We start from the raw sequence: 17,705 nt of genomic DNA, 5'->3' as shown, positions 1-17,705 counted from the left end.
CTCTCGAGGTTTCTTCCTCATGTCATCCGAGGGAGTTTTTCCTTGCCACTGTCGCCACAGGCTTCATCATTGGGGATAGATTAGGGATAAAATTAGCTCATGTTTAAATTCTGTAAAGCTGCTTTGCAACAGTGTTTATTGTTAAAAGCGCTATGCAAATAAACTTGACTTGAGACTGCCTGGGAAGACGAGGGACTTTGACTTTTGACTGGTGATGACAGGCTTTAGCTGGGATACATGAAATATGGAATGAATGCATAAAGATTTAAGCAACTTGAGGTGGATGGAGACAGGGTTAATGATGCTCTTAACTTTAAGGGGGGGGGACACCTTCATGGCCTTCAAGGCTTCATGACCTTGGTCTTGAGTGGAATATCCTCGGCTGAGAGCCACACTTTTTGCCCTAGCTTGTAGCTGGGGGCTGGAGTCTGATGGTGATCTGCCAGGTTGATGGTGGTCAATGGAGTGAAGGAAGACTGCCCAAGCTTCTTTCTACATCTTGCAACAGCGACATAGGACCTGAACCGAGGGGACCACAATCTCCTCTTTATGAATGGGAAAGAGTGGAGGTTGGTACCCCAGGGAGGCCTCAAAAGGGGACAAGCTGGTAGCAGAGGATGACAAGGAATTGTGGGCATACTCAATCCAGGGCAGGCAGGAGCTTCAGATGGTAGGATTCCTGGCAGAGCCGCAGCATAAGGCTCTTGATTGGTCTGTTCCATCTGACCATTAGTTTGAAGTTGGAACCCTGACGACAGGCTGACAGAAGCCCTAGGACTTGGCAAAAGGTCTTTCACACCCATGAGATAAATTGAGGGTGTCTGTTGGAGACAATATCAGTGGGTATACCATGGATTCAAAACACATGTTGGACGGGTAATTCTGCAGTCTCTCTGGCTGAGGGGAGCTTGGGTAGGGCAACAAAGTGAGCTAGCTTGGAGAAGCAATTCACCATGGTCAGGATCACAATGTTGTTCTGTGAGGATGGTAGACCGGTAACAAAATTGAGTGATGTGTGACCAAGGCAGGCTTGGGACGGGTAAGGGATGTAAGCAGCCCCACTGAGGGTCAATCCTGATGGTGCAAGAGCAATCATCTGGTGGCTACCTTGCCTCAGATGGGGTGGTTGAAGACCTTTTGCATCTCAGAGGTGAACCTCTGAAAGGAGAAACCAGTCAGGTTGCCACTCCCACACTGCTGTGGCCCAATCTAAGGCCTTATCCCTGTGTAGCCCCATTATGAAAGTGATCTTTGACTTATCTGAGCTGAAGGTCTGAAGTTGCTGCATGAATGTGAGGGAGCACTGCAGGACCTGGCACCATCCTAGCAGGCACCAGAAGGGGAGGCTCTCTGGGCAGGAATGGTGGATCAGAGGAAGGAGAACCCAGTCATGGTGCCTGTGGTTGATTTTCTGGCATGGAGAGCCCACGGGGTTCAGACCACCTGGGTGTCCAGCTGGGCAACTAGCATGGTCATGTTGTGGAGATTCTCCATGAGCTGTTGCAGACATTGTTTGTTGCGGCTGATTGTTGCCCCTTGATTAGAGTGTCTGGTGGAGGGAAATTGTGTCTGCAGGGTCCATATCTGGCCAGTTCTTTCTGTTATGCCTTGTCTCACCTCTCACCCAACTCCTGATAGGCCTCACACCTGTTAGCAAATACTGTAAGCTTTTTCCATTTATCCCGATCTTTAAATAATTCGGCTTCCATTACAGAGTCCAAAGATATCAAAGAGTTGTTGTGAGAAACTCAGTAATGTTTTGGATCCATTGCTTTCTTGCTTGTACTCAGTGCAATATGTATACTGTTCCTATTTATTCAGGTGACATTGGGCATACCTAACAACCTGTGTTCTCTCCCCCCCCCCCCCCCAAAAAAAAAAAACAAAACAAAACAAAACTGTCCCTCTGAGTTATACTGTATGTTGGTCCTGGGATCGAGATGCTGACCTCTTCTGCTCCTCAGACCTGCCTGATCCATCCTGGTGCCCTGTGTCTGGTTGGAGTCTCATCGCATCGCTCCTGTGGAGGACGGTCCCATGAGGACAGTTGAAAGTCACACCTGGAGGACGCTCTGGACTCTTACAGTAATGCTTTTATGGCTGAGGACTACAGTTGACTTGCTAACTTTAGGACTGCAGTTGTCATGAACAGTTTTGCACTCAAGTTTCTATCAGCGAAGAGTTTATAACATCAACGAAACTGACTTCATGTTAAAACTGTTAATGTTATAGTCATGCTGTCTGTTGTTGCCCAAATGAGGATGGGTTCCCTTTTGAGTCTGGTTCCTCTCGAGGTTTCTTCCTCATGGCGTCTGAGGGAGTTTTTCCTTGCCACCGTCGCCACAGGCTTCATCATTGGGGATAGATTAGGGACAAAATTAGCTCATGTTTTAAGTCGTTCAAATTCTGTAAAGCTGCTTTGCAACAATGTTTATTAAAAGCGCTATAAACAGATAAACTTGACTTGGCTTATTTGGCCGTCCTATGGGTCTTTTAGTTGTAGGTTTCCAGATGAACCATTTCTTTGGTATTCATTGGTCCTCCATTCTCATCCTATGACCAAACCATCTAAGTTGGGCACACTTCACAAAAAGTGAGGACACTCTCCACACTCAGTTCTTGTCTAATTTTTTCATTCCTGATTTTGGTTACACCCTTGATCATTCTGAGAACTCTCATTTCTGCACCCTACTCTTGGTCTTTGATGTAAGGTCCATGCTTTGCAGCACAGACTCTTATCCATAGTATTGGTCATATATATGCATATTTTCACTTTTCGAGGTATGTGTTTGACTTTTAGAATGGAAAAGAGCAGGTTCACATTTTTACTCTATTCCTTGATTTGCACCAAAACAACATTCTCATGTGTAGCCTTACTGTCAAAACTATTCCCCAAGTATTTAAATTGACTGACTTGCTTCAGGATGACTCCGTCGACTTCCACTTTCTTCTCCTCAGGGTGCCTTGATACTGCCATCATCTCTGTCTTTCCTAGGTTTAATTTGAATCCATGTTCTTTTCACACCATGTTCCACACTAGGACAGAGTTGGCCAAGGTCAGTGGGTCAGACTCGATACGTCATCAGCGTAAGCAAATTTGTCTTTCATTTCATGATCCCTTTGTCCTTCCCTGTCATTGACAGTTTCAATAACTTGATCCATTAATACGATGAACAGAAGAGGTGATACGATTAACCCTCGTCTCAGACCTGTCTTAACATCGAACCACAACTCACAAGAACCAAGAGGCCGCACAGCAGTCCTGTTCGAGACGTACAAACTTTGTGTCACTCTTCTTAATTTGGGGGAATCTGGTATTGTGCTTGACTGATGGTTATGCCTTGTACAACGGTGAACCTAAATGCAGACTCTGGAAACAGAATAAAGTTCAAATGTGAATTTTTATTCACAATTTTTATTCATATTCCTGAGTCACACAGGAAATACCTTATGTCATTGTTTATGGATGCAGTTTAGTACTAGTAACTGTGAGAGTCAGTGAGATGTGCTGAATATATTACACATGATTTATTGTGTAAATCATTACTGCACATGTAACACACACACACACACACACACACACACACACACACACACACACACACACACACAGTAAATGTGCTACTACACAGGCTAGTTAGCTAGCACCGACCTTACCTCTGATGATAAGTGGCCTGTCATGTTTGCTGCCATAAATTAGTGTAAGGATGTTACATGATCAAGTTTACAATTGGCTGATCAAAAGAAACTTAAACTGATAAACGCTTAACTCCTAAAGCACTCCCTACTTACGGAGTCTACTCTTGAGTAAAAGTGAAATCTTTCAAGTCCAATAAAACTGATAACTTTATGTAATAACAGAAGGAAACAGAACTGCTGTCATCTGTGAGCGTCAGAGGTCAGAGGTCAGACATCAGTGCTGATGGCATGTGTGTTGGTGTAGAAGTTCATCATGGCCGCCGTGCCGAGTGCAGTGACGCCCTCACATGGTCCTCTGTGACTGACAGTGAGCCACATGTTCCTGTTACACATGTCGTCATGGTGATAGTCCAGCGAGCAGGTGGGACAGCAGCTGTGGGTCACACTGGGGTCAAAGGTCAAGGGCAGCAGGGTCCTCGTGACTCCATCCACACTGCAGACGTCACAGCGGATATGAGGACGAGAGTCCAACACTGGAGCAGCAACTGACTCTGGGACATCACACTTACAGCAGTAATGCTACACACACAAAGTACATTACAAATAAACAGCAAACACAATTTTAATAATCTTTGGTGTGATTATTCTAGATTAGTGCTGTAGGGTAACGTGTGTGTGTGTGTGTGTGTGTGCGTACCTGCAGTCTGCAGTAACACAGCACAGTGATGATACACAGCAGAATCACAGCAGCTAAAATTCCTCCTGATATCACCACAGTTCCAGCGCTCATCTGACCTCCATCAACACCTAAACACACACACACACACACACACACACACACACACACACACACACACACGTTCACACGTCTCAGTCCACACTTTACTGATCCCTCTGTCATGTTCAGCCCCTTGCGTGACACTCTTTCCACATTCCTGTGATTATTACTGGAACCCTGTAGAACCCTGCTGAGAGATCTGAACCCAAAACATTTTTATTGTGATATTCAAAACACAGATGAGTTTTTCAGTTTACTGATTCCTGGAACATGAAACACATTCCACATGTTCAGAGTGGATCGCCAACATTAATATTAATATTTGGGGCGGATCATCAATGTTATTTTTAATATTTGGGGCAGATCGCCAATATTAATATCAATATCTGGGGGGCGTATCATCAACATTATTATTAATATTTGGGACGGATCAACAAAATTAATATTTGGGGGGTGGATGATCAACATTATTATTAGTATTTGGGGTGGATCACCCATATTAATATTAATTAGGTTAACACATTAATATTCATTAAAACATTTTACACAGATTTTCTGCTTTTTTAATAAAACAGTTTAATGAAATGAGTAATATTTTTGAGTGCAATATTTTTTGAAGTGTGTGTGACATGAGGTGAGCAGTTCTCTGTGACGTGTGTGTGTGAGAGAGAGAAGCAGAAAGACTTGTGTAATGAATTGTGAATGAATGTTGAAGCTGTGAGATGAATATTTGGAACATCACTCCCACAGACACTCAATTATTCACACACTATTCCCTATACACTACTTTTCCATCACGGAGCGGCAGGTAACTAGTGAGGTAACCAAGCACACACACACATATGCTTTTTTAACACTAATTTACACTGATTTGCTTCCAGATGTTTTTTTTTTTGTCCTGCAGACTTCATATTTTCACTTCTGGTGTAACTTTAAATAAAAACTCAAAACTCATTTTGAGAAAACACGCTCCATACAACACACAGCATTCATACTGCAGCAAAGGTGTTTAACACACACACACACACACACACACACACACCTGATCCAAGCCAAACCCACATTTCCGCAATATATATTAATTAACTAAATGCAAATATCGTCAAATTCTGAAACTAAATAAATGAATTTGTATTTATATGAACTAATTTGCATACATTAACATTTTCTTTGATGTTACCTGATTTTTAGTGTCAGTAAATCCAAATTCCCTCCTGTCTAACAGCTTTTCTCTCCCCAAGACAACTCCATCACACCATCATCATCACTGTGTTAAATCCAGATGTTGCTCTTTCTCCATTGTGATGAAAAATGTTTCAGAGGAACCAGCAGCAAGTGCGCGCGCACACACACACACACACACACACACACAGAGAGAGAGAGAGAGAGAGAGAGAGAGTGGAGCAGAGGTGTGGATGAATCCTTTTTAAGGAATCTTTCTGAAGTGAATCACAAGAGGAATTGCACAAATCAAAGGGTTTTTATTTTCTTTTATTTATCTGTTGAAGTTTAGTGACGCTACATAATCAGCTTAATTCTCTGAGACAGTGCCGTGAAAACCTGAAATGAGCTTAATGAGCCAATGCTTTTAATGTATGATGGTGATGCAGCCCCAAATGTGGCTGCCTGTGAGTTCATGTATGTGGAAGACGGCGGATAGCGGTTTCCTCCGAACGTGTTACGCCGCTCTGTGACGCAGCGGGAGCAGCAGTTTGAAAAGATTCTGTTGCCTTCACGTGTCTCAGGTAGAAGCACGTCTTCGCCTTCACCCTGTCGTGGGATAGGAGAGAGCTGACTGGGGGCGGGGCCTGTCCAAGACCAAAAGATTAGAAAGAAAATGGAGTTTCTGCGGGTTAAAGAGCACCAGATTAACAGGAAGCTCCCCGACATCACCAACCTCAAGCGTCTCATTTATCTGAGCAGGTGCTTGACCCGGGCGTGGCACGTCAGAGAGAACAGTAACCTGTGTTATGAAACATTTCAGTCAAAGTTTAATAGCAAAGCAGGAAGAGCTTCATCCACTGACCCCGACTAAATTTAATCATCTCTCCATCTCCCGAGTCACTCCACTGCTGGAATCCGGAGGCTTCACTCAGTCAGGCATCAGCGCCGTGTCTCCTCTGGAGCTCAGACGTCTCGAGCGGTTCAGTGACAGGACGCAAACAACCGTTACAGACTTTATAAAAAATGTGGTTCAGAGAAAAGTGTCATGGACAATCAGAACCAATCCCAGCTCAAGGTGCCAACTGGTGATTAGTTATTCTTTTCTAATCATGTAATAAACTCTCTTTAATGACGGGAATAAACTGCATACAGGAGCGCGTTCAGCACATCACTCAGAAACACCAAGCAAATATATTGGCACCCAAGAGAGATTAAAGTGAAACTCTTTGTTGCACTTTTCCTCATCAGCACCAGCGTCCTCAAGTCGCGCGTGTTTACTGGAGCACTTTATGATATGGATACAGCGCGAGTGTGTGTGTGAAAGCTCTGATGTCGGTGATGATGATGTCAGAGGGCAGTGTGCGTGACGGACAGAGGAACACCAGTCCGGACACTTCACTGTACTGAGACGTCTCCGGTTCCTCCTCAGCCAGGGGGTCGTTCTCCTGCGACCCGAAACCCACCACCTGTCAACCAATCAAGATACATCAAATCTCATTAACACGTCAGACACATCAGGCCTTCCTGGAGGGAACCGTCAGTTCCGTTCAGGATCATTTCCTGTTACAGTTTACACTTCTGAATGAACCCCAGAACCCCCTCAAACACGCCCCCGGGTAACGAATGGGTCGCGTTATCGCCTCCTTCCAGCTCTTCGGGGGCGGAGCTTGTATCATAATTCTCCACTATGCTACACTAATAATGAACAGGTTTTAAAAACGTGTGTTAGGAGGTGTTTCTGTATCGTCTCGGACGTCTTCAGGACAGAGGAGTTTACACTTCTGTACAGTTTCTCAGGAACAAGGTGAGGGAGCGAGCGTTTATCGCTGCTATAACATCAGTGAGAACAGGACCGTTAAACGGATAAAGTACTGTATAATGCGCTGTTCTGTAGTTAATAAAAATTGTAATTGTTGTTAAATTGCTGTGCGGAATAAGAGCTTGGAAACGTGCGGTTAGGAAAATAATTGACGTCAGGGTGTTATTTATTTATTACTGTGTTATAACATCACTTACGTGCACACTGAGTCTCCTGCTGATCTGAGATCTGTACTGCAGGAACCAGTCGATCAGCTCAGCTTTACTGATCAGCTTCAGCGCCTCGATCTGACACACACACACACACACACACACACACACACACACACACACACACGCACACGTGCAGTTATAGCACACACACTTCGGTAACACAGTATTGTGTATGTGTGAGACGCTGACCTCATGGTGGAGTCGGTCGTAGATGTACTGTTGGGTGATGACCTCGTTCCAGTGTCGCTCCACCTCCTCCCCCAAGTGTGTGTCCTCACACTGCTTCAGCTTCACCAGCGCTGTCACATGACTCCTGAACGCATCATCAGACAGCGCCGCCAGCGTCTCGCCAAAGCTCTGCAGGAACTCCTCCATCTTCCTCTCCACATGCTCCGTACTGTATCACACACACACACATTAAAGATTTTAATATAAAACATGCCATGATCATGTTTATGAATAGCTGATTGGCTGACTAAGCCCCGCCCTTGTAGACCCAGGAGACTCACCTGAACTTGGTGGCCTGCGTCTCCACGGTGACGGAGAAGCCGAGGATGCCGGACGTGTTTCTGCAGGTGGGGTAGACGTGGTACCTGCAGGACAAACAAACATCGCACACGTGTAAAAGAACGACAGAACATGAGGGAGGAGGGAAAGATCTGACCTGTGACTCACCCCAGAGTCTCTTTAGTCCTGAGGAAGTCGAAGCACGGCTCTTCCATGTGCATCTATAAAACACACACGCAGGTTAAACACTGAGAATTACAGAGGCCACACCTTCTTCCTTCAGAGGGCACACCTCCTTTATTAACACTAATTCATAGAGACCCCGCCTTCTTCATTAGCAACAGCTCAGAGGCCTCGCCTCCTCATTAGAGAGACATTTATTAATTCATATTTGTAAGATTTACATACAGAATTTATATATATTTTGTAAAGTGCTAGACAAATACAGTGGGGCAAAAAAGTATTTATTCAGTCACCAGTTGTGCAAGTTCTCCCACTTAAAAAGATGAGAGAGGCCTGTAATTTTCATCATAGGTACACTTCAACTATGAGAGACAGAATGAGAAAAAAAAAATCACATTGTCTGATTTTTAAAGAATTTATTTGCAAATTATGGTGGAAAATAAGTATTTGGTCAATAACAAAAGTTCATCTCAATACTTTGTTATATACCCTTTGTTGGCAATGACAGAGGTCAAACGTTTTCTGTAAGTCTTCACAAGGTTTTCACACACTGTTGCTGGTATTTTGGCCCATTCCTCCATGCAGATCTCCTCTAGAGCAGTGATGTTTTGGGGCTGTCGCTGGGCAACACGGACTTTCAACTTCCTCCAAAGATTTTCTATGGGGTTGAGATCTGGAGACTGGCTAGGCCACTCCAGGACCTTGAAATGCTTCTTACGAAGCCACTCCTTCGTTGCCTGGGCGGTGTGTTTGGGATCATTGTCATGCTGAAAGACCCAGCCACGTTTCATCTTCAATGCCCTTGCTGATGGAAGGAGGTTTTCACTCAAAATCTCACAATACATGGCCCCATTCATTCTTTCCTTTACACGGATCAGTCGTCCTGGTCCCTTTGCAGAAAAACAGCCCCAAAGCATGATGTTTCCACCCCCATGCTTCGCAGTAGGTATGGTGTTCTTTGGATGCAACTCAGCATTCTTTCTCCTCCAAACACAAGTTGAGTTTTTACCAAAAAGTTCTATTTTGGTTTCATCTGACCATATGACATTCTCCCAATCCTCTTCTGGATCATCCAAATGCTCTCTAGCAAACTTCAGACGGGCCTGGACATGTACTGGCTTAAGCAGGGGGACACGTCTGGCACTGCAGGATTTGAGTCCCTGGCGGCGTAGTGTGTTACTGATGGTAGCCTTTGTTACTTTGGTCCAAGCTCTCTGCAGGTCATTCACTAGGTCCCCCCGTGTGGTTCTGGGATTTTTGCTCACCGTTCTTGTGATCATTTTGACCCCACGGGGTGAGATCTTGCGTGGAGCCCCAGACTGAGGGAGATTATCAGTGGTCTTGTACGTCTTCCATTTTCTAATAATTGCTCCCACAGTTGATTTCTTCACACCAAGCTGCTTACCTATTGCAGATTCAGTCTTCCCAGCCTGGTGCAGGTCTACAATTTTGTTTCTGGTGTCCTTTGACAGCTCTTTGGTCTTGGCCATAGTGGAGTTTGGAGTGTGACTGTTTGAGGTTGTGGACAGGTGTCTTTTATACTGATAACGAGTTCAAACAGGTGCCATTAATACAGGTAACGAGTGGAGCCTCTTAAAGAAGTTGTTACAGGTCTGTGAGAGCTAGAAATCTTGCTTGTTTGTACAGTTGTGTTCACAATTATTCAACCCCCACTGAAATTAAGTGTTTTGGCCAGTTTGACATTGATTTTGATCATTTCAGTCATCTTATTTACAATTAAATCAAAGAGGCACTTGTAAATTAGACAAATATAACATTTATAATAAAATGACCACAAATGTCTTTTCTGTGCTCACATCATTATCAGTTTTATTCAACCCCCAAGTGACATTCATTCTTAGTACTTAGTACAACATCCTTTTCCAGTTATATCATCTTTCAAGCGTGAAGCATAGCTTGACACAAGTGTCTTGCAGCGACCAACGGGTATCTTAGCCCATTCTTCATGGGCAAAAGCCTCCAGTTCAGTCACATTCTTAGGCTTGTGCGCTGCAACTGCCTTCTTTAGGTCCCACCAGAGGTTCTCAATCGGATTTAAGTCTTTTGACTGCGATGGCCACTCCAGAATGTTCCAGCCCTTCATCTTCACCCATGCTCTAGTGGACTTGGATGTGTGCTTAGGATCATTGTCCTGTTGAAAGGTCCAACGTCTCCCAAGCCGCAGGTTTGTGACAGACTCCATCACATTTTCTTCCAAGATTTCCTGGTACTGAAGAGAATTCATGGTACCCTGCACACGATGAAGCGTCCCTGTACCATTAGAAGCAAAACAGCCCCAAAGCATAATTGACGCCCCGCCATGCTTCACAGTAGGCAAGGTGTTCTTTTCTTCATAGGCCTGGTCCAAACATAGTGCTGGTCCATGGGCCCAAACAGTTCTAATTTAGTTTCATCAGTCCACAGAACACTTTCCCAAAACTTTTGTGGCTTGTCCACATGACTTTTGGCATACTGCAGTCGACTTTTCTTATTCTTTGGAGTCAGCAAGGGGGTGCACCTGGGAGTTCTGGCATAGAGGCTGTCATTACGCAGTGTGCGCTTTATTGTCTGTGCTGAAACCTCAATGCCCACATCTGACAGATCTTTTTTCAGTTCCTCACCAGTCACACGGGGATTTTTATCCACCTGGCGCTTCAGGTAGCGCACAGCAGTCGCCGTCAGGATCTTCTTTCTGCCACGACCAGGTAGCGTTTCCACTGTGCCCTTTGCCTTGAATTTACAGATGATGCTTCCGATAGTATCTCTTGGAATGTTTAACATTTTGGAAATCTTCTTATATCCATTGCCATTCTTGTGAAGAGAAATAACCTCTTCTCTTGTCTTCTGGGACCGTTCTCTTGCCTTCACCATGTTTGTCAACACACCAGTAAATGTCTAGAAGGAGCTGAGTATCACAGTCCTTTTAAATCTGCCTAATTGGTGCTTATTATGCTTGATTGATGCTCGTTGACATCCACAGGTGTTTTCAACACTTGAATGAACCTCTGTTCTTAAGAGTGGTAGTCTTAAAGGGGTTGAATAATTGTGTCAATGAAGAAATCACAAAAAGGCCATTTAATACTTTATTACAAAAGCAATTGATGTCATTTTAGTTGCATTTGGTTCTTTAACAAGACCTTGTAAGATGTCATTATGAACACAATTACAAATGTACACGGAATTCCCCAAAACCCTTTACAGCATTGGGGGTTGAATAATTTTGAACACAACTGTAGGTGACCAAATACTTATTTTACCGAGGAATTTACCAATTAATTCATTAAAAATCCTACAATGTGATTTCCTGGATTCTTTCCCCCCATTCTGTCTCTCATAGTTGAAGTGTACCTATGATGAAAATTACAGGCCTCTCTCATCTTTTTAAGTGGGAGAACTTGCACAATCGGTGGCTGACTAAATACTTTTTTGCCCCACTGTAAAACTGAACTGAATCCATTCGCAGTGACTCACAGACGCCCTTACTTCTTCATTAGGGCGGAGTCACAAAGGCCATTATTGAGACACAGAGACTACTGAGTGAGAGTCAAAGTGAAGTTGGGGATTAGTTGGCTGCTGTAAGGTGCACTATGACTGACACACACTCACCACCAGCAGCTCCATCAGTGTGTGTTCTCGCAGGTTCTTCACTCCAGACTGGGGAAAAAAAACAAAAACAATAAAGAGAACTGTTTTGATCCTGAACCCGGAATCATTTACAATAATTATAAATTGATTAATTTACTGATAGGAGGTGTTTTGTGGTCAGCGTTCTACACTGTAGTGTGTCATGTGGTAATGCATTATATGACAACGCAACTTTCATAAATATGACCCTATATCAGTGGTAATTACGCATACAGTAAACCTGCAACTCTGACAAGATCACTTTCAGCGACTAATAAAATGGTTTTGAAAGTTCCTAGTTTTAAAACACTTTGATACGGTAATTTTCTTTCAGAGATTTCATTTACAACACGTCTCTGACGGCTCAAAATGCATCGCTGGACATTTAAAAACTGCAGAGTTTCTTGGGGACTCTGGTGGCCCCCGGACCCCCGGCCTTACTGGGTTGATGCCCCTCTTCCCGTTTTCCTGGATCCGCCCCGAATACGTCTGTGTACGGGTCGGTGTATAAGTGCTGGTCAGCTAAATATTAAATTATAAATATCGATCGCTATCCCATTATTGTATACGGCCTGTTCTGGGTTAACCCCGCCCACTCGGCGCATTGGCATCGTTTACATTTTGACTTGTGACAGAATGCGGTGTATCCCTGTAGAGGAGTCACAGATCAAGACTCAACATCTGTCATGCAGTTAATGTTAACAGTAATCATTAAAACTATAAGGCCGAATCCCATTTCACCCCTTGGCCCTTCCCCTCCATTTTGCGCGTTCACGTGAAGGGGTAGGGGTATCCCAATCCCAGTTAACGCGGAGGGGTAGGGGAAGGGGTAGGGCTTCTGTACCCCTCCAAACGGAGATTTTCCTGGAGCTGACTCCGAACGAAGGGGTTTGAGTGATTTCCCACAATGCCATGCGGATTTCAGCGAGATTTCATGCGGATTTCAGAAAGATGGCGGTTCCCGCGGCGAAAGATTGTCATAAATGTATTTTCTCCATTATTTACGTGTTTTAAGTTGTTATCCAGAGGAAACACGCCGCTTGATTCGCTTTCGAGCTGAGAATGAGCAGCGATTTCTGAAATCCAAGCTGCTGCTAAAAAGCTTTGGGAGTGAGTATTGTTTTCGGTTGCTTGACTGCGTACGTTTTGTTCCATTATTCTCGCTTTTATTGTTTACATGAGTGTTCTGACACCTCATTCTGTCGGATGTGGTGCACGAAGCGCCAAAGATATCCCATTCAGTGGTGTTAGTTAACAAATCACACCCTGCCAGCAGAGATTTCTGGTTCTGCCTCTGGCTCTGACTGTAGCGGCTGGTCGCAGCCAATGACGCATTTGGTCGCGTTTTGCTAACGTAAACGCTGACGGAGGTACGCGATGACGTATGCGATCGTTGAAGGGCTATCCCAATACGTAGGGGTTGAATTTCAAGCCCTATCCCTTGTAGCTCAGTTTCAAGGGGAAGGGGTAGAAATTAGAATTGGGATTGGGCCATAATATATACGAGTTTATACGTATTTGTTTTTGTACAGTTGCTGTTGCAGGAAGTGTGACTCGTTATCAGCTGAATATAGATTCACTTATTATAACTTATATAGTGCAAAAATACTGTGAGAAATTAACGCACGGGTTTTTTTTCAAAATATCTGAAAAATCTTTTGAACTCTGAACCTCCTTAAAATAAAGGGGATGTCACAGGCTTTATATTTACTTATATATAAAATTTGGACCTAATTTAAATTGATCTGAAGTGAAGAGACTTGCGCAAAAGGCGACAGAGCGGCTCCTTTCACAGAAAAGAAGGATAAAGGGGACGATCGAACATATAAACACCTGGATCAGGTTCAGTACCCGATCTCACTACACACACTGTTACAGAAGCTTTAGGATTCGATCAACACTCAGACTGTTCACAAATTTGACTAAACAAAACATATATTTTTGATAATTACAAAATCAAGTTACTGTAACTGTTAGACCCCGAAGCCGCCGCCAGGCGCCGCTAAAACCGCCATTTAGAATTTGAGCCGCCGCCAGCCAATAATTTTGTAAGCCAATTTGAGCCGCTATCTAATAAAATTTGGCTGAGCCACTAAGAATTGTGTACATCAAATAATGGGTTTATCCACATCATGAGCTACAAGAAAAGTGACACAAACATGATCAACTGTACACACTAGTAGTAACACAATAGAGACGTATAGGCATACACTGTAGAGATTTAGAACTGATATCACAGCACAGAGAGCCACCACAAGCTTGCCGTTGTGACTACCTGTCTGGCTTCCTGCCCCTCACACCGTTACCACGATACACTGGGGAACCCGGGAACCCACCCAGAGCATCAATCGACTCCGATATCGACGAGATGGCTGCATTCTTTGCCGCTGCTGAGGGAAAGTGTAAAGGTTTTTTTGTTTGTTTGTTTGTTTCACATACTTCGAGATTGATAAAAAAAAAAGTACTCCACCACTCTACTTTCATCATAGTAAGATAGCTGCCAGTCCTTCACTGGTCATTGCTAGTGAGAGTAGATAGCTAGATGCCTTCCTCGAACAATCCAGATTAGCTTATTATTAGCACTGAACTACAATCTTGCTAGATTTATATTTACAATGAAGTAAGAGACCAGGGGACCTGTGGTAATTTGCTTTTTATTCCCACCATTTGTTTGATCCGTTCGCCCGGATATATGCCACACAGTGACGTCCAGTATCAGCCATTTGTAGCCATAAACATTTTGGTGGCTGCAGCAGCCATTAAGGTTTTGGCTGAGTCAGCTAGCCAGCCAATAATTTCATCAGCCAGCCATTATCCTGAAAACAAACGGCTTCGGGGTCTAGTAACTGTTAATTGATTTTGTAAACATCAAAGATATATGTGTGTGTTATTTCCCAGCTGGGAGGTCCGTATGGTGAAATACCGTGACCGAGGTCTTGAAAGTACTGAGCGAGGCCCTCTGGGCCGAGGTCACGGTATTTCACCATACGGACCGACCTTAAGCTGGTAAATAATATATTTATATTTTTTTTCTTTACCAAATTCTAACAGAAAACGAGAGCGCCCGAAAGGGGAAACCGAGCCGAGCCGCCATTTCGAATCCTCATTCACAGCTGTAATGCAAATGGCTTCCTCCTCGGTATACAAGTGCACTTCCATGGCAGGAAAAAAACTACATTTTGCCGCCTATGTCGTCCCCTATTTATACAAATAGGAGTCATTCAGGATTCAGCCATGTTTTTGCTCGCCGTTAGCAACAGTTAGAGGTTTTTAGCTTTCTCCTGAAACGTTTTCTTTTATTTCTTCTTCCTCAGGGGAGTAAAACTCGCTTTCGCTGTGAACACTGTCGTTATCGCTATCCATGCTGTAAAATTAATGATATTCTGTTGACAAAAATTGCTACCATGTTTGTTGTTGGCGGCACGGTGGTGTAGTGGTTAGCGCTGTCGCCTCACAGCAAGAAGGTCCGGGTTCGAGCCCCGTGGCCGGCGAGGGCCTTTATGTGCGGAGTTTGCATGTTCTCCCCGTGTCCGCGTGGGTTTCCTCCGGGTGCTCCGGTTTCCCCCACAGTCCAAAGACATGCGTTAACTGGTGACTCTAAATTGAGCGTAGGTGTGAATGTGAGTGTGAATGGTTGTCTGTGTCTATGTGTCAGCCCTGTGATGACCTGGCGACTTGTCCAGGGTGAACCCCGCCTTTCGCCCGTAGTCAGCTGGGATAGGATCCAGCTCGCCTGCGACCCTGTAGAACAGGATAAAGCGGCTACAGATAATGAGATGAGGTGAGATGTTTGTTGTTGTTGTGAACGAGTGAGTTGCCAGAGGTCCGTAACCGGGGTCCGGACCGTAGGATACGGGCCCGCTCGCCAGCCAATCAAAGCACAGGATTTGATGGAAACCAGACCGCAAAAAAAATAAAGTTATGTTTAGTCAAATTTCTGATTCATTACTATATATCTCAGTTCTATTACAATAAATCAGAAATTCCTCCCCAAACGCCTTGGAGCTGTGTCTCAGATAAACCCAGTTTTCTGGCCTTTGGTTCACGGTGAAGGGCTTCAGCCTTTTTAATCGCACCCTCCTGTTCTCTGCTTCAGACCCTTTTATTCCCTAAACTCTGAGGCACTGAGGCAGGAGATCCTGGGGCAGACCCAGAACACGCCGGAGAGATTATATCTCACAGCTGGCTTGGGAACACCTCGTTATCCCCCAGGAAGATTTGGAGGAAGCGGCCAGGGAGGGAGGTCTGGGCTCCTCTGCCCTGGCGACCCGGATCCGGATCAGCAGTGGATAATAAATGAAAGGATATTATTTTAACACAACAAGAATATTAATAAAATTACATAACAGTTTTTGTACCTGGTAATAAACAGTGACTTCTGAATTTGCATCTCCTTTATTGAGAGATTTCACTTTACACACACTGCGTGTCTGCGGCAGCTCCACCACCCTGAACTGAACAGGAACTTCTGATGATAATTTCCTGTACTGTAGTTTACTGAAACACACACACACACTCGTTACCACCTGGATGTCACCGTCTAACTTTCATAACGAACATATAACATGTACAGGCGTCACTCACTGTGTGAGGTAGTTCAGAAAGTCCGCGGCCTCCTGCAGATAAGATGAACACGCCGTTTTTACACACAGAAAACCACACGTGCACCGTAGGGTGCCAATACTTTCATCTTCAGGCAAATTGCAGAGATATTTTAGTGCAAATAACAAAAATGTAATGAGTTGTGTTGGGACTTGAATAACTGTATTCTAGTGCGCGTGTAGTGCCCTAGATAGGGTCAGTAGTATCTCGTACAGTATCGTGGCCTCAGAACGCTGAAGCACGGTGCTGGTAGCATCACCGAGTTACTTTTTACCTCTTGTCCGTTTCTTTGACTAACGGTCTCTGAATTTTAGAGGACGGCCTTCGCAACCATGTGAATACTTGTTATAAGAGATGTGTACGGTCATGTGAAAAACAAAGTACACCCTCTTCCACTTACATGGGTTTTCAATCCAGACATAACAAAAATCACCTGACCCTCACCAGCTCCTAAAATTATCCAAATCTGACCTCAGGTGTAAAGCAACACACAACAGATTCCACCGTGTCATTACTTATTTAACAAAAATTAAGTGAAACTGCAGAATCCATGTGTGAAAAAGTAAGTACACCCCATGATTCAATAGCTTTTGCAGCAATAACTTGAAGCAATCGCTTTGTGTATGATTTTATCAGTCTCTCACATCGCTGTGGAGGAATTCTGGGCCGCTCTTCTTTACGACATTGCTTCAGTTCATTCATGTTTGAGGGCTATGCACAGCTCTCTTAAGGTCTCGTCACAGCATTTCAATTGTGCTGAGGTCTGGCCATTCCAACACCTTGATTCTTTTCTTTTTCAGCCATTCTGCTGTAGATTTGCTGCTGTGCTTGGGATCATTGTTCTGTTGCATGACCCAACTGCAGCCAAGCTTTAGCTGTTGGGCAGATGGCCTCACATTTGCCTCTAGAATACTTTGGTATACAGAGAAGTTCATGGTTGACTGCAAGGTGCCCAGGCCCTGTGGCTGCAAAACAAGCCCAAATCACCACCCCTCCACCACCGTGCTTGATGGTTGGTATGAGGTGTTTGTGCTGATATGCTGTGTTTGGTTTTCACTAAACATGGCACTCTGCATTATGGCCAAACATTTCCACTTTGGTCTCATCTGTCCAAGGGACGTTGTTCCAGAAGGCTTGTGGCTTGTTCAGATGCATCTTTGCAAACCTAAGCCATGCT

The 17,705-nt window shown here is 44.2% G+C and overlaps 2 protein-coding genes across 6 annotated transcripts in view; both read right to left on the bottom strand.

The window, feature by feature from the left end:
* Positions 1 to 3,836: 3,836 nt before the first annotated feature.
* LOC132886298 (protein FAM163A-like) lies at positions 3,837 to 4,429 on the bottom strand. Its single transcript, XM_060920851.1, has 2 exons — positions 4,337 to 4,429; positions 3,837 to 4,218 (listed from the first exon to the last, which is right to left on the bottom strand). Exons 1-2 carry the CDS (start codon positions 4,427 to 4,429, stop codon positions 3,907 to 3,909), a joined length of 405 nt encoding a protein of 134 aa, XP_060776834.1. The 3' UTR covers positions 3,837 to 3,906.
* A 1,463-nt stretch (positions 4,430 to 5,892) lies between these two features.
* nrd1a (nardilysin a (N-arginine dibasic convertase)) overlaps positions 5,893 to 17,705 on the bottom strand; it is a 36,795-nt gene continuing 24,982 nt past the window's right edge. For all 5 annotated transcript variants that reach the window (XM_060927347.1, XM_060927320.1, XM_060927312.1 and 2 more), the window contains exons 24-31: positions 16,511 to 16,542; positions 16,285 to 16,423; positions 11,909 to 11,956; positions 8,288 to 8,340; positions 8,122 to 8,205; positions 7,802 to 8,009; positions 7,598 to 7,687; positions 5,893 to 7,047 (exon numbers count right to left, since the gene is read on the bottom strand). In XM_060927347.1, coding sequence (XP_060783330.1) covers positions 6,856 to 7,047; positions 7,598 to 7,687; positions 7,802 to 8,009; positions 8,122 to 8,205; positions 8,288 to 8,340; positions 11,909 to 11,956; positions 16,285 to 16,423; positions 16,511 to 16,542 — 846 coding nt within the window. In that variant the 3' untranslated portion in view covers positions 5,893 to 6,855. The remainder of the gene's footprint in view (positions 7,048 to 7,597; positions 7,688 to 7,801; positions 8,010 to 8,121; positions 8,206 to 8,287; positions 8,341 to 11,908; positions 11,957 to 16,284; positions 16,424 to 16,510; positions 16,543 to 17,705) is intronic.

Source organism: Neoarius graeffei, chromosome 1 (genome assembly GCF_027579695.1).
Source record: "Neoarius graeffei isolate fNeoGra1 chromosome 1, fNeoGra1.pri, whole genome shotgun sequence".
Lineage (NCBI taxonomy): Eukaryota > Metazoa > Chordata > Actinopteri > Siluriformes > Ariidae > Neoarius > Neoarius graeffei.
The sequence above is the reverse complement of the archived record's forward strand: the minus strand, read 5'-3'. Positions and strand labels throughout refer to the sequence as shown.

Bases quoted from the DNA above. Each gene is read 5' to 3' on its own strand.
- LOC132886298 (XM_060920851.1), bottom strand. From the start codon at position 4,429: ATGAGCGCTGGAACTGTGGTGATATCAGGAGGAATTTTAGCTGCTGTG. The intron at 4,219-4,336 runs GTACGCACACAC...TTGTGTGTGTAG, and splicing joins TGTGTTACTGCAGACTGCAG to CATTACTGCTGTAAGTGTGA.